The sequence below is a fragment of the Aptenodytes patagonicus genome, chromosome Z (genome assembly GCF_965638725.1).
Source record: "Aptenodytes patagonicus chromosome Z, bAptPat1.pri.cur, whole genome shotgun sequence".
Classification (NCBI taxonomy): Eukaryota; Metazoa; Chordata; class Aves; order Sphenisciformes; family Spheniscidae; genus Aptenodytes; species Aptenodytes patagonicus.
Window position 1 is genome coordinate 48,882,708 of NC_134982.1, and position 15,095 is coordinate 48,897,802.

General features: G+C 35.4%; 1 protein-coding gene across 2 annotated transcripts in view; it reads right to left on the minus strand.

Moving 5' to 3' along the window:
• Positions 1-15,095, minus strand: part of CNTNAP4 (contactin associated protein family member 4) — a 247,180-nt gene that overhangs the window by 23,382 nt on the left and 208,703 nt on the right. For both annotated transcript variants that reach the window (XM_076362422.1, XM_076362421.1), the window contains 2 exons: positions 8,574-8,744; positions 2,827-3,045 (listed from right to left, as the gene is read on the minus strand). In XM_076362422.1, coding sequence (XP_076218537.1) covers positions 2,827-3,045; positions 8,574-8,744 — 390 coding nt within the window. The remainder of the gene's footprint in view (positions 1-2,826; positions 3,046-8,573; positions 8,745-15,095) is intronic.

Here is a 15,095-nt window from a genome sequence, read left to right on the forward strand (position 1 = left end):
AAGATTACCAACTATAATTCTCATGCATTTCCAATTAACTTTTGGTTAAATGTTTCCGTGTGGTCATCCATTTTTATCCCCTTTTATTCCAAAGTTTGTAAAATTCCTGGGGTTACATGGAAAATCTTGACATAGCTGTTGTTATTTACAGATATAATGGCACAAAACCACCCAACAATATGAAGATTTTATGTTATCTCTGCTAAAATGTGCATTTTGATGGCAGCTATAGGCTTTAGTTCTTCTTCTGGCTTCTTTGGAAAACCAGAGTATATACATGTAAGAGGTAAAAAAAGAGTGTTTTAGCCTGAAGAAATCACAGTCCTAGTATGTTAGTAACTGACTGATGGGTGACTGTGGCAGGTACTAGGTATACGAGATGACATTTAAGTAAAGAGTGCCTCTGCTAATACCGTATATGTCGTTTTTCTCTAGATCCTTTCACTGGTTTGAGCAGACAAGCCTGAGTCCGTACCAGTGGACTATCAGTGGAAGTAAGTCTCATTACTCTCTTCACTGAAAAAAATTATATTTAATTGAAGAGATGAAAATATCTTATAAATAGTTGGGAGTTATAAAAAGTTGCATTATCCAAAAGATTGGTTTAACTCAAACACAAAATAAACTAGACACCATATTGATCCACATGACAGTATTGCAGCTGCAGAAACAGATTACCCAAAAAAACTTGCTGCAGTCATAGCAAACCCTCACAAATTGTATTCAGGAAATGCATGACACAAATGATTCAAATGAATCATTATCATTTGTCATGTCACACTTCAAAAACACTGTTTTGACTGAATAAAATTAAACAAATGCCATTTTTATCAGTTCTGCTCCAAATTATTTCAAAATAATTGTATAAATTCATAGGGGATTTCAAGGTACAGAGTGAATGTTATTTCATTTTACTCCCAGGACCTTAAAGAATTTTCAGAGAGGAAAAAAAACCCACAACACTAGAAGCAAAACAACAGAATCACTCTTCTAATACAATTATTCACCTGAACATTATCTGAACACAACAAGCTAGACAGCTTGCTTGTAGATAAGTCAAAACAGTTTTTAAATTGTCAGCTCCATACAGGAGATGGATGTGTATAAATTACTAGAATTTGTCAAATTTTTTTACAAAAAAATCACTCTACTGAATGGCCAATTACTTCATAAAAAATTGCAAGAAAATGCAACTGTCAATACAGGTTAGTACAGTATTAGATTGTTTGGGAGAAGGGTTAGAAGAACTAGAGATCAATTAATTGTCAAAATTATTATAAAACTGTTCAGACTTGTTATTAGCATAAACACCTGTAGAATTAGACCATTTCTTAGTCTTGCTTCACAGATCAGACCTTGCAAATTCAAATTGATCTAATTTCAACTGTTCGAATAATAGCAGTTATATAGTAAGTCAAGTCAGAGGACAGCAATATAATTTATTGTAGTAAAGTAAACAGAAATCTCCTAGTCATTCCATTAATAGTTCTAGTCCATTACTGCAAATATAAACTAATGTTAAGACTTCTAACTCCACTATAGCTAATATCTTGGATATCTTCTTTGTTATAGAAAACTCCTCAATGCTTTTAATCAAAATATAAAATTCTTCAATGTTTGGTCTAGTCTCTATCTTCTACCCTTGATGCCTTTTGAGGCACAAGTCAGAATTCCAATCTCAGCATACAAGGGTTCCCTCTCCATTTAATTTTTTCCTAAGGATTCACAGTTTCTGTAGCTACAGTTTCAGAACACTATTCTTCTTAACTGCACTCCTCCCCAACACACATCAAATAAAACATAAATTCATTTAGTATGATGTGTCTCACAGCAGATCTAGATAAAGTTCTGTTTAAAAGTAGGGCAGACTTTACATGCTCTTATACTGTATTCCATACATATATACCAGAAATTTACAAATTCATAATATGGCAATATTACAGTAAGAACACTACCATGTACATAACACATAGCTCTACATAGCTCTATGTAATAGCTAAGTAAACATTAAGTAATTTTTTGTTATTCCATTTCTGCTTTTCCAGTGTTTTATCTAAATACATTAATGTCATATTTACTAAAGTACAAAGGCAGAAATATTCAGGTAAACTTCTTCCTTTGAAGCTTTCACAGTTTAGACAGAACCAACCATAGATCTGTATTTTTCCTGGTTGTGTGAAATCAAATAGTCCCTTTCTCTTGTTTCCAATACTAAGTAAACACAGTCTGATTATTTCATTAAATGTGTTAGCAAAGGGCAGAGGAGTAGATCACAGGTTCATAGAATCACAGAATGGTTTGGGCTGGAAGGGACCTTTAAAGTTCATCTAGTCCAACCCCCCTGCCATGGGCAGGGACATCTTTCATTAGACCAGGTTGCTCAAAGCCCTGTCCAACTTGACCTTAAACACTTCCAATGATGGGGCATTCACAACTTTTCTGGGCAACCTGAGAAGTTGTGGATGAAGAGAGACAACAAAATTTCCTTGAAATTACAGAAGTAACACAGCTTCCTTCAGCAGGTGACATCCTCTCAAAAAATGGTGCAAATAGAGATCCTTTAGTTGTTCTTCAGACTTCAAAAGAAAAAAACTTTGGTTGAAATCCTGTCCAGCAGTAACTATAGGCTAAGGCACTGAATTTGTAATCTCAAAATAGAGCTACATCTCCATGGATTTTTCACAAAAACTCTCATCTCATCATAAAAACTGTTTTCAAAAAACCCAGTTGCCACCTTTTTTTCTTCCTGTTTGTTTTTTTTTTTTTTATTACTTTTCATATTTCCATGATGATAACTAGGAAGGATTCTGTTAAATGAGTGCTTACCTACAAAAAGCTGGCTGTTGAGCTGCAAGCGAATATGCCCATCAGGTGGAGCACTGTGAGAGCTTTGTGGAAGCTGATCTACTTGTAAGGATGCCTCTTTGATGTTTCGTTCAGCCTTCACATAATGCCACTGGTTGTCATTTAAGGAAGTGAGTGACTGCACTGTAACTTCGCTAGGTCCATTTCCAACATCAAATGAAAAAATCACTTCAGATGGAGCTAGAAAGAGGACAGTAATAAAGGACGTTTTAATTATTTCATAGTTAATTGGGTCACAAAATGATTAAGTGGCAGAACAAGTTACTTTAATGTCTAGCCTATTATTTCATGGGATAATACTGATCGTTTTAGGGGAAAAGTTTAGTTCGGGAGGCCTATCCCCAAAGTTCATTCTTCACACTCACTGACAATGAGAACAATGATTTGTCAACAGCATGGAAATCAAACTGTTTGTGGACCCCTAGAGAGCATAGTAGTCAAGAAACAGTGAAATGTGCTAGCTTCATTATTTTTCAGTTTGGATAAAAAGCAACTCTTGCTTACATGCTAATTGATTACCATTGTTAACTGTATTTAAATTACCACCACTATAATCCAATCGACATCTTCTACCGTCTATTTGCTTTTGTTATTTATTCACACAATCTCTACATATATCAGAGGGCAAATTTTTATGTAGTTTATGAGACTATGTATATGGTGAATTAAACTGAGTCATTCCCTAAGCAACTTTCACATTACATGGTTTTATGGTTTGCTTAGAAAATCATAACTGAATCTTTGCAGGTCAAAATAATAAGATGAAGAATATGCCAGAAATTGAAGATCTGAAAATTATGAATATTCTCTCTGAAACTGTTTCTTTCACATATTCAAGGACAATCGTGTATGAAAATAAGTAATCCCTAAACAAGGGATTGCCAGCATTTTGAATTATTAAGGATTTGATTAAAGGACTAGAGGTCTGAGAAGTTCCATGAATCCAAAAGAAAAGTTCCCATTTATGTCATTGGACTCTGAGAGAAAAGCAAAACAATTAGAAATAGTCAAGAGAAATAAATCAGCTTTAAACAACATTTTCAAAGATGAATTTGCTGAATTTAAAAAAAAAAAATCAATGAAATATTTTTATTTTCTTTTCACTTTTTAAAGATACATTAGACTTTTTATAACATTTAGATCCACTTTGGCCAACCTTTAGACTGAGTAATGCCACATGCTTGCAATCCCTTAAGCCCTGAATCTGCTTGTTATAAACTATTTTTCTGTAACAGTTGAACCTGAGAGAGAAAAGTAAAATGACAAATACACATAGCATTTGACCTTCCAAATAAAGTAAGGCATAATATGCAGTCAATTTTTAAACAAAATGCCTTTTTTAATAAATGATGTATTCTGCTTAAAAATCAACAGTGTTTTATACAATAATAAGAAATAGCTGATATCTAAAAACAGTTCCTCAGTAAAATTAATTTTAGGATAAATTTGTCTCATTTGGACAAAGTTGAGAGCTCAGTCTCCTCTTACTGAGGGGTAAAAGAAAAAAAAAACAACCACACAGTAGGAGAACAAAAGCAACAGAAACTCCATGTTATCGGGTAAAGAGCATTTCTGCTGAATGTTACCTTCTGTAGGGAGGTCTTTGTAATTCTCCAGATACTGTTGGAGTGAAGCCTGAAAACACAAATTCTGCTTTGAACTCACTGAATGTGCCTATTAAATAGCATATCAGAATGACAGATCTGATAAATAATGTTACTGTTTAGATTTTAAAGGCAAGAAAACACATAATAAAGATTTTGAAATAACCACTGAAATAATGAATTATGTTAGTACCACTAAAAAAGTAATATAAACTTGAAAAAAGGGAACCAATCCCAGAAGTTCCAGAGATGAAGGCCCAGATAGCAAGGATGACCATATGGTCATATGTTGGAGTGTCTGAAGACTGACCATACGATATGTCAGAAAAAGTGAAAAATATAATCAGTTAACATTCTATAATATTTTAAATAATTCTGCTAAAACCAACTACACTGAAAATTTGGAATAAACTTGGCATTTATAAGCACAGTGGTCAAATGACCTGTGGAAGGTATCCAACAGCACATGGGGAGATGCTGACTGAGTTCTAAAATTTGTCCTCTTGCGACAAGGGACTGAAGCAAAGAACATTTTGGTCATTTCCTGGGCAGCAGGGGAGGGTATGTCCAGAAGTTCTCTTCTGGTGCAAAAATACTTTGTGGGCCCTACCTACGTAGGTTTTACTCAGAAATTTTCCAAACATTGCAGGGACTCTTGTGGCCCTAATGCATTTAAACATAGTCAGAGCACAGCTATAGATTGGCAAAGTGGAGCGGAAGATGCAGTTGATGGTTATCATGGAGAGTGGTCAGTGGCTAGCTGTGGCTAAAATGACTATCAGAAAACACAGTCGTCGAGAACCACTCACAGTATCGAGGTTGAGCATCACATGCAGAAGCAGAAAGTGATTACCAAGTAATATGGTACAGAATACAAAACCCAAGCACTTTCCATAAAGGAAACAAGTGAACTCCACTCATCCTGGACAGTAAGTTGTGAATTTTGGCAGATGAAGGCCAACAGCAACTGCATATTGGACTCTTCAGAACTACTTCCAAATCAACCAAAGACGACCCTCCAAGTTAATGCATCATAGTGTTCCCAACCCTACTTTAAATTTCTGTTCAACTCATTGCTTTTAAACAGGAAATAATCCTTCAGTGCGCACTCAGATAGTATAAAATAGTTACTCAGACTTTCAGCTAGAGGATGTAACCTGCGGTCATATAATTATTTAATAGAGTGTACTATTCAGAGTTGAATCAGCATTGTTGCTTTCAACCATTACTTCTGCAGAAGATTACAGGGACTCAAACAAAAATGCAAAGACTTGAGGTTTTTATGATTCTGTGGGGAAAAAAAAAAAGGATCAAGTGTCTTCTTCAAGACAATTCATTTCCTCTGTGTTTTAAAATACAGTTAGGCTGCACACCTCCATTTTTGCAATAGCTTTCTAGAATATTATACACAGATGCACTGCGTGTTTATAACTTTATAAAACCAAACAAACAGCACTAAACTACACATTTCCTATTAAGATTCTTGATCTGACACTCTTGCTTTGGCAGAGTTAGACTTAAAGGTCTGAAGTCCATTATGTCATAAATAAAAGAATTAGATATAAAGCTTGAGAACAATCAATAAAATACTAAGAAAAATCACTGTGTTCACAAGTATGGAATGCCAAATATTAATGACATAATGTGTTTTAAATCATTTCTAACACGTCCTCATCTTAAACACTGACACCTGACATTTTCATTATTGTTATTTATTATTACACAAAACAAAAAAAGACATTGATTTATGTGGAACTATTAACAGAGTATCAAGTGTGAGTTGGTGATTTACATTCACATCTATTATAAAAGAGTATATGATGATGAAATCTAAGTGATCCTATACAATATGAAATGTTCAAGGTGATTAACTTTTTTTTTTTTTTGAGAGAAAGGTACTTGTGATGGAAAGGTATATTGATCATTTCTGACTGATATTACCTTCAATGGAAACACACAATTCTGGTTCCACTACAAACAATCTTACCTATGATGCACAAAAAAGAATAGGTCTGTCTATTCAATGAATTAGGATGTTTCTGAAAGTGAAAAAATATCTTTATATGCTACACAATAATGAAATAAACTTTGTTTTTTTAAATGCTGAAAATACAGACCAATTCATCCTTTCACTTTCCTTCATGCCTCACTAGTCACAAGTCATGTAAAAACCGTAAGTATACAGTAGTTTGGGTGCTTATGAATGAGTGGGACAAGTGACATGAGTTTGCATATTATTACTCTGAAGAAAGAGTTATGGTTTTCTGCCAGCTGTCTGAATAAATTCCTTTAATGTTTCCATGATTTAACTGTTTATTTTGAAAATGGAAAATCATTTATCACAGAAGAATATCATCATTGCTTCAGAGATTCTCCACTGAAGTGCTGACCCCGTACATTTTCTGTATAATGCTACTGTGTTTTCACCTGTTCACAGAACTTTAACAGAAGGCAGTTCATACTCTTGATAAACATGGCAAAAACACTGTTGAAAACAGGGTGTCTTTCAAATACAGCACTACAGTTTGAGATAATGCAAACCAAATCGATTAAGTGTTACACAATATTCTATTGTTAAACTGCTTACAGAACACAGGTGATTTCCCATTTGTTTCAATAACCAAAGACATTAACATTGGCAAAAAAACCCAAGCAAGCAGAATATTTTACTTTTTAATAAAGATGCATTAACGTTTCTACAGTAATATTTTGCATTATATGATATATATTTTATATATATATTTATTTGCACTCTTTGCTGGAAAATACTTGAGTCTGATTAAACAACAGATTTGTAAAAAAATGAGGAACTGTCTAACCCCAAGGTAAAAAGAGTTCTAAACAACTCTCAGAGGAACCTGTCAAGAGTTTTTAATTGATGTGCCATTTCAAATTAATCCTAAAGCTTTTTGAAACAACACTTCATCCTTTTAAATACTCTCCCTTTTAATAATGAACAATATAAGGCTAAAACATTGAGTGAACTAAGATAAAGCATTTGTTCTACATTAATCATCTTACTGAATTTAGTGAGACATTTAATTTTCTCTCGCGCAACAAAAATTTATTTGTGTGTAAAAGTCTAAAGATTTGGGTATGTATAAATAAAATAATAATAATAAAAAAATAATTATGAGAAAGTGTGACTAAGCTAGGATACTGTGCCACAGAAGGTCTGTTTATGTTGTGACTGAGTGAATCTCCCAGCAGCCACTTGTAATGCCTGGCCTTAAAATTTGCAGCGTGTTGTGGTTTAACCTGGCAGGCAGCTAAACACCATACAGCCATTCACTCCCTCCCTCCCAGTGGGATGGGGGAGAGAATTGGAAAAAAAAAGCTAAAACTCATGGGTTGAGATAAAGACAATTTAATAGGACAGAAAAGAAAGGGAAAATAATAATAGTAATGTTAAAAGAATATACAAAACAAGTGATGCACTCACTACCCACTGACCAATGCCCAGCCAGTTCCTGAGCAGTGGACCCCCAGCCAGCTTTTTCCCTAGTTTATATACTGAGCATGACATCATATGGTGTGGAATATCCCTTTGGCCAGTTGGGGTCAGCTGTCCCAGCTGTGTCCCCTCCCAGCTTCTTGTGCACCCACAGCCTACTCGCTGGTGGGGTGGTGTGAGAAGCAGAATAGGCCTTGACTCTGTGTAAGCACTGCTCAGCAGTAACTAAAACATCAGTGTGTTATCAACATTATTCTCATACTAAATCCAAACCACAGAACTATACCAGCTACTAGAAAGAAAATTAACTCTATCCCAGCCAAAACCAGGACAGAGGGAGAGAATTTGGTGGCAGGGATGCAGTGAGCAAGGCAAGGAGGAACAGTCTGAGCAGTCAGGGGCTGATTGCTGTGCTTTTAGATTAAGAACCTTCTAGGGCAGAAATTTTCTTTGAATGGATATTTGTATAGTCTCAGTGCTGTGATTTTTGGCGAAATGATAAAGCTCAGATAGCAGTAGTAACAGTAATAAAGCTAGAGAGCAGTTTTAAAATATTCCCCCTTTAAGTTAATTCTAATTTAGCCCAACTGAAAGCTATAATAATAATAATAATAATAATAATAATAATAGCCATCAGTCATGTTACTTACAGTATAACTCTATCCTTATGAAGTCTTGAATTCCCAGGTTTTCTAAAAACACTCCTGAGGAAGCAGTAGTTTTAAAGAAAAATGAGACATCTGCGCTGAGCTCTCCATGGAAGGTTGGGAAATGCAGGTAGGACGTCTCTGTGTTGAAAGATGCTGAATTCCAAAATGTTCCTGGTTGTTAAAATGAAAGATTAAGTGATAGATGCAGTGTTATCTAATATTGCCGGTAAAAGTTTTATAACCAATTAAACAAAGGAAAGTGCCCAGGTCTAGGAAGGGGTTGCAATATTCAGAGAGTCTAACTTCCACAGAAGCCTCCTGCTGAGTCTATAAAACAAAAAGTGGGGGTTCCTGGAGATACAGAAAAATTACTCAGCAAGAGTAATTAAGGTGCTCAGTTCAGACAACCAAAAACCAATTAATGAGAAATAAAATGCCTGGCATCTCAGCTAGACAGTCCAGTTAGGGCCTGATGTATCCTTTTATGAAGTAAACAAACCTAGCAGCTTTGAATGAAGTACTATACCTACATTAGCTAGTATAAACTATAACTATGACAATTGTTATGTCACATAACAAGGAAAACAGTCTTGTTACTGTTGTAGTCCAGTGAAGTTTTACCAGATATCACAAAGAAGGTAGGATACAGCTCCTAGTAATTATTGTGGAAGGAATTAAAAAAAAAAAAAAAAAATTATGAAGTTATCTTCTCCTTTAGTTGACTGCAGTTTAGAAATTCATATGCGTTCTTACTTATATGATAAATCCAATGTAAGTCAGCTTTACTAAAAAAAAAGACTACAAGATAAAACATAGACATTTTCCTCATTTGATTTTTGTTTAAGCTAACATTTAATCCTAATTTATTAGATTTTGTTCTTGATCATTAAAAAGCTTATGTAAAATCTCTAATAACACCCTCTTCTAATAAGAACATAATCTGCATTTATGGTGTTCAACTAGAAGCACCTTGTTATTATTGCTGAATTCTTACAGATGTATCTGTATTTCTTTATTACACTTACTGCTTTCTAAATCAAATGAGGCATTCAATACCTTCCTATCTAATTGAACAAGGCCATTGTACGTTCTCCTGATAATGCTGTGATTTGGGTCTAAATATTATGCAAAACTATGATTTTTGCCCCAGGCACACTCTGTTGTTGTTTTTTTTTTTTTTTGGGGGGGGGGGGGGGAGATTTGCAAATTTCTCTCTTTTCTGCAAAATCAAACTCTATGATACAGTGTACACAGAGGCCTGGTCCACAGCCCAGTGAAGTAAAATCAGAGTCCATTCACTCATTCCTCCTGACTTTTTAGCAGAGTTTTAATCAGGGTTTGGATCCTGCACCTAGAAAAGCAGCATGGCAGGATATTCATACATATTCTGGCAATTGCTTGCTGTGACACTCACCACTTTGGAGTAATGCCAGCCGTCACAAGTTAGAGCAGCCATCAGGACAACTTTCACATGGTAGGGCAGAGCTGTGAACAGATGGCTTAAGCTGGGAGAGGAAAGCGTAGCTTTGCACCTCCCTCTCCTGTGCTGCCTGATGGGCTCCTCAGAGTTATCATCCTGTGCAAAGTGCCATCAGCCGAAGGCAGTGGCCTTACATATTGGGATCGATTTTAAGCCCATGTTCCTCAATTGTTTCAGGTCATGGCTCCCACAGAGCAAACTTCACCACAGTTATGACTCAAGTATATAACAGCTATTTAAAAAACAATGGGCTGGCTGTTACCAGTAATTCAAGCACAATAGGAAGTTTAATACTAGTAATTTATACAAAATTGGTAAAACATTGCTAGTAATTAGAAGACAGACAATAGCGGCAGTAATAGTCCAGTAGAGTAATGATACAATTAGCTTCAATGAGGCATTTGAATGATCTTTGTAAATCAGAATGGAGTCCTTGGGGGAGGGCAGGGATAGGAAGTTTTATTCTACCTCTCTTAATTTCCTGTCTTCTCTTATCTAGCTGTTGTTTTTCTCGGCTCTGAAAATTGTGTGATTTATGAATGTTAAGCTACTGTATCAATAAAGCGGGTTAAATATAGATCTAGCAAAAGTATATTACAAAGTATCTTATGCTGTTGTAAATCAAGGTGGGAAAATAATTTCTTAACTTTATAATATCTGGCTCTCAGTCTCCTATTTAGTTTTGTGGAACTGCCAAACACCATGTAGTTAGGAAATCAATAATATTTAGCATTTTATCTGAGTAGCAAGACTGCAATCTTCCCATGAGTAAAAAAAGAAGATCCTGTTTGTTATAAATAAAACAGCAGCATATTTATATTGCAAAAATTACTTTAGCTTTTGGCATATATCAACTAGTCTTACCAACTTGAAATTGTAAAGTGAAAAAGGGACAAATGAGAGATAAATTAACCATTTTAATGTTGCAAAGACAATAAAGGTGACTCTCAAAACAATTGTGCAATTGTAAATTGTACCACTCTTCAAGTTTTTAATCAAAACTGAAATCTGTTTGCTATTTGTATCAATTCTTCTTGATATCTCTAAGTGTTGCATCATTCATTCTTTCAGTGTCAAACTCCAAGAGGGGTAGTGAGTGCTGAGGCAGAGAAAATAAAGATCTTACCTTGCTGAACAATATTTTCTGCACATATTTTTCTGACTAGTCTTCCCTCTCCCCCAAACTAAACAAATCTCTAATTGACATGACACATAAAATACTACCCATCTCTTATGAATTGACATAGCTAAAGCACACCGCTGTTAATCTGGAGGTGCTAGTTGTGTTCTCAAAGCAGCTGTACTCTTTGTGAAGATGACATTTAATGTGCCTTCCATCTTCCCCATATTCTCCCTTTTAAAGGGATCTTGTGAAACACTTAAAAGGTACCGAGAGAGCTTCCAGCAGAGAGTGCTCTTCTCTGTAAGAGCTAGCTTCTGGTCTCTGGTACATTAACAGGATCTTTGAATTTCACTGTAATGTCACTGTGATCAGTTTATAAGTGCACAGTAGTAGTAACGTAGAAGGTTAATACTGCAGAAAGCATGCTCATTGTAAATTGTAGGTCCTATTAGCCTGTCTGAGCTACACTATTGGGTTATCTGATCTTAGTTAAACTACCAGTAGATGATCAGGATTTTGCCTGTTGTCTTTGGTCTGCTCCTCCCTATCTGGGCTCTTAAACTGATCTTTAAATTATGTCATCATCTATTATTTGTATCCTAATGGTTTTGTTTAGTTGGTTTGTTTGTTTGGGTTTGGTACTGTTTTGTTTTGTTTTGTTTTGGGGGGTGTGCGTGTATGGGGGGCATTGTTTCACTTTATTTCTGTGCAAAACCAAGCAGGAAAATCATCACTACCTATTACATGTTTTAGTTACATCTATTTCTTTCCATATTTTCCCAATACTTCTGTCAGTTTTGCTACATGCAAAAATTTCCCTTCATCCAGCACAGCAGAGAGGAGGCCAAAATTACTGAGAAGTGTGCAAATTGCTTCCTGTAAAGCTATCCTCCTACTATTATGAAGTCTGACCAGCTGGCAACTGTTTGCCTCTGAGAATTTGTGGAGTTCAGCTGCCCCATCTGTATCACTACTTCCAGCTCTGTTACATTGCAGCTTATTATAAGATTTATAGATTAAAAGACCAGAGGGGAAAACTGCGATCATCTAGTTCAACCTTTGATATGCCACAGACTGCATAAATTCCCTGAATCAATCATTTTTTGAAAAAGAGCATTTATTCTAGGAAAAACATTCAATCAATTGAATTAAAAATTGTCCATTTATGAAAAATTCACACTCTTACTGTCAATTTATATATGCATTTAGGTATGCACACACTCAGCCCATTGGTCTAGCTTCAAATCCCAACCACTGGATATTTTTCTGATTTCTCTCCTGCTTTCAAGAACATTATTTGAAAGTTCTCACTCTATGAAATTCCATTTAAGTTGAGCATATCACCTTGATTTTGCCTGAGTTAAGCAAAGAGATTAAGCTTAAGAAGCTTTCACTAAAAAATGCATCACTTAACTTCTTTAATCCAATCCTTTAACCTTACATCCTTTTTATATAGTGTAAAACTGTAACCACAGACTTCTATTAAACTTCTAGATTATGCAGGAAGCAGTAAAGAGGATCAAAATAACGTTGATTAGACTGAGGTTAGGACAAAATTTACAAATTAATATTGTAAAGCTAAATAAGAGGAAGAAGTGAACGTTCAGTATACAGATACTTCTGTTACTAACAGACAAAGACATGCCCTGATTTCTCAGGCTACTGCAGATAGGTGAAACAGATGTTTTTTGGCTAAACTTAGAAATTTACTGCGCTGTTTTAATGAAGGTATCACTTATGATCAGTTAATACAGCTGGTCTCTAAAATTATTATATCCAAAGCTCACACTAGGGTTTTTTTTTTTTTAAATGTCAAGCTGGGAACTCACGTTGAATGGACTATCTGCTTGCATTTACCTGTTTGTGCTATCATTTTACAGTTGAATCTGTACATTTCCCTTTTTTTTTTTAATTCAATCAAGTATGTGACACTCCGTCAAATATCTTACTAGACTCCAAGCATCTCACCTCACCAGTATTGCCTTTACCAGTACTGAAGACCCTCAAAAGTTTGGCCAAATTTACTTTACATAAACTCATTCTGAATGATATATTATCTTTACATTGCATTGCGCTATCCTTATATTATGCTTTATTCAATTAAGATCTATATAATCACTTTTATGTTTGGGCTAAGAATCAGTCTGATGCTGACAGATTATAATTACCTATTTATTACACACAATTTTGGCACATTAGCTTTCTTTCAGTGTTCTGGATATATTTATATCATAGAAACACAGAATAGTTTGGGTTGGAAGGGACCTCTAAAGGTCATCTAGTCCAACCCCCCTGCCGTGGGCAGGGACATCTTCAACTCGATCAGGTTGCTCAGAGCCCCGTCCAACCTGACCTTGAATGTTTCCAGGGATGGGGCATCCACCACCTCTCTGGGCAACCTGTCCCAGTGCCTCACCACCCTCAGTGTAAAAGATTTCTTCCTTATCTCTAGTCTAAATCTACCCCCCTTTAGTTTAAAGCCATTACCCCTTGTCCTGTTGCAACAGGCCCTGCTAAAAAGTTTGTCCCCATCTTTTTTATAAGCCCCCTGTAAGTACTGATAGGCTGCAAGAAGGTCTCCCTGAAGCCTTCACTTCTCCAAGCTGAACAACCCCAACTCTCTCAGCCTTTCTTCACAGGAGAGGTGTTCCATCCCCCTGATCATTTTCGTGGCCCTCCTCTGGACCCACTCCAACAGGTCCGTGTATTTGCTGTGCTGAGGACTCCAGAGCTGGACACAGTACTCCAGGTGGGGTCTCAGCAGAGCAGAGTAGAGGGGCAGAATCACCTATATGTTCTAATACCTATTGGAACTTCATAGTAATAAATCAGAGTATTTCCAGTCAGTTCTTGCAAGGAAAACAACACACACACCCCTTGAATGGTGTGGGTTTTTAAGTCTACCCATACTAACTGACTCTTTTTATTAGAATTTAATCGTCTGTTTTTTCCTTGAATAATGACAAAAATAATGGAGATGCCTCTTTCTTATGAAAACCATTGTATTTCTATCTATTGATGGCCCAAAGGTTTTCTTTGTCCTCATATGCTTCAAAATCTTTCCTGTTACCCTACTCAGTTGATATAGCTTAATTGGAATCTTAACTTTCATTATATTTAGATATATTTTTCAATCTGATACCAGCAGTGCTGGCATACAATTTATTAGACGTATTGTACAGTAGAAAAGGGGATATAGAAATGAATCAGTAATATATTTTAAAGATGACAGAAATGGGTGAGTGCTACTCATATGTATAGAGCTGAGTGTCACCAAATCCTATGGCCTAATTTCTCTAAATGGCCATATTCCTCTAGATTATCATTATTACTTTCATTGCACTTTGGCATCTTAGAAATATAGATAGATAACTCTATCAGAAATGCTGAGAAAAATCATTGATATCTGAATGGAACTTTATACATAAAAAGAACTATACTGGTATTGCTTTTGCTATTATTTTTCTTATATTAGGTTACTCTTTCCTGCTTCGTTCTAGCAAATATAGTTTGGTTTTCTATAAGTAACACACTTCATTGAAGAGAGTCAATCCATAAAACCTAGGATAAAGAAACCAAGCACAGTAATGTGATGTTAAATAAAGGAGTGAAAATAAAAAAATGTGCAATGAAGAATAGTCAACTTCTGCCAGACTGCATCTGAGTTATGATACATGACTTCTTAGAAGTACCTAATGAAGTAACTCTTAACTTGGAAACTTAATCAAGGGAGTGAATGGTTTATGACAATTCAATTCAACAAACTATTTATGGGTCTACTTTATTTTGCTGTGGGCATAAACAATTATTTTTATCTCTAAATAGATGTCCTACAAAGAATAGATTATTGATGCAATGAGAATTTATGATCTTTTGGTTCTGAATCATTTAACAAAGCACTAAGTGTATCACAAAATAC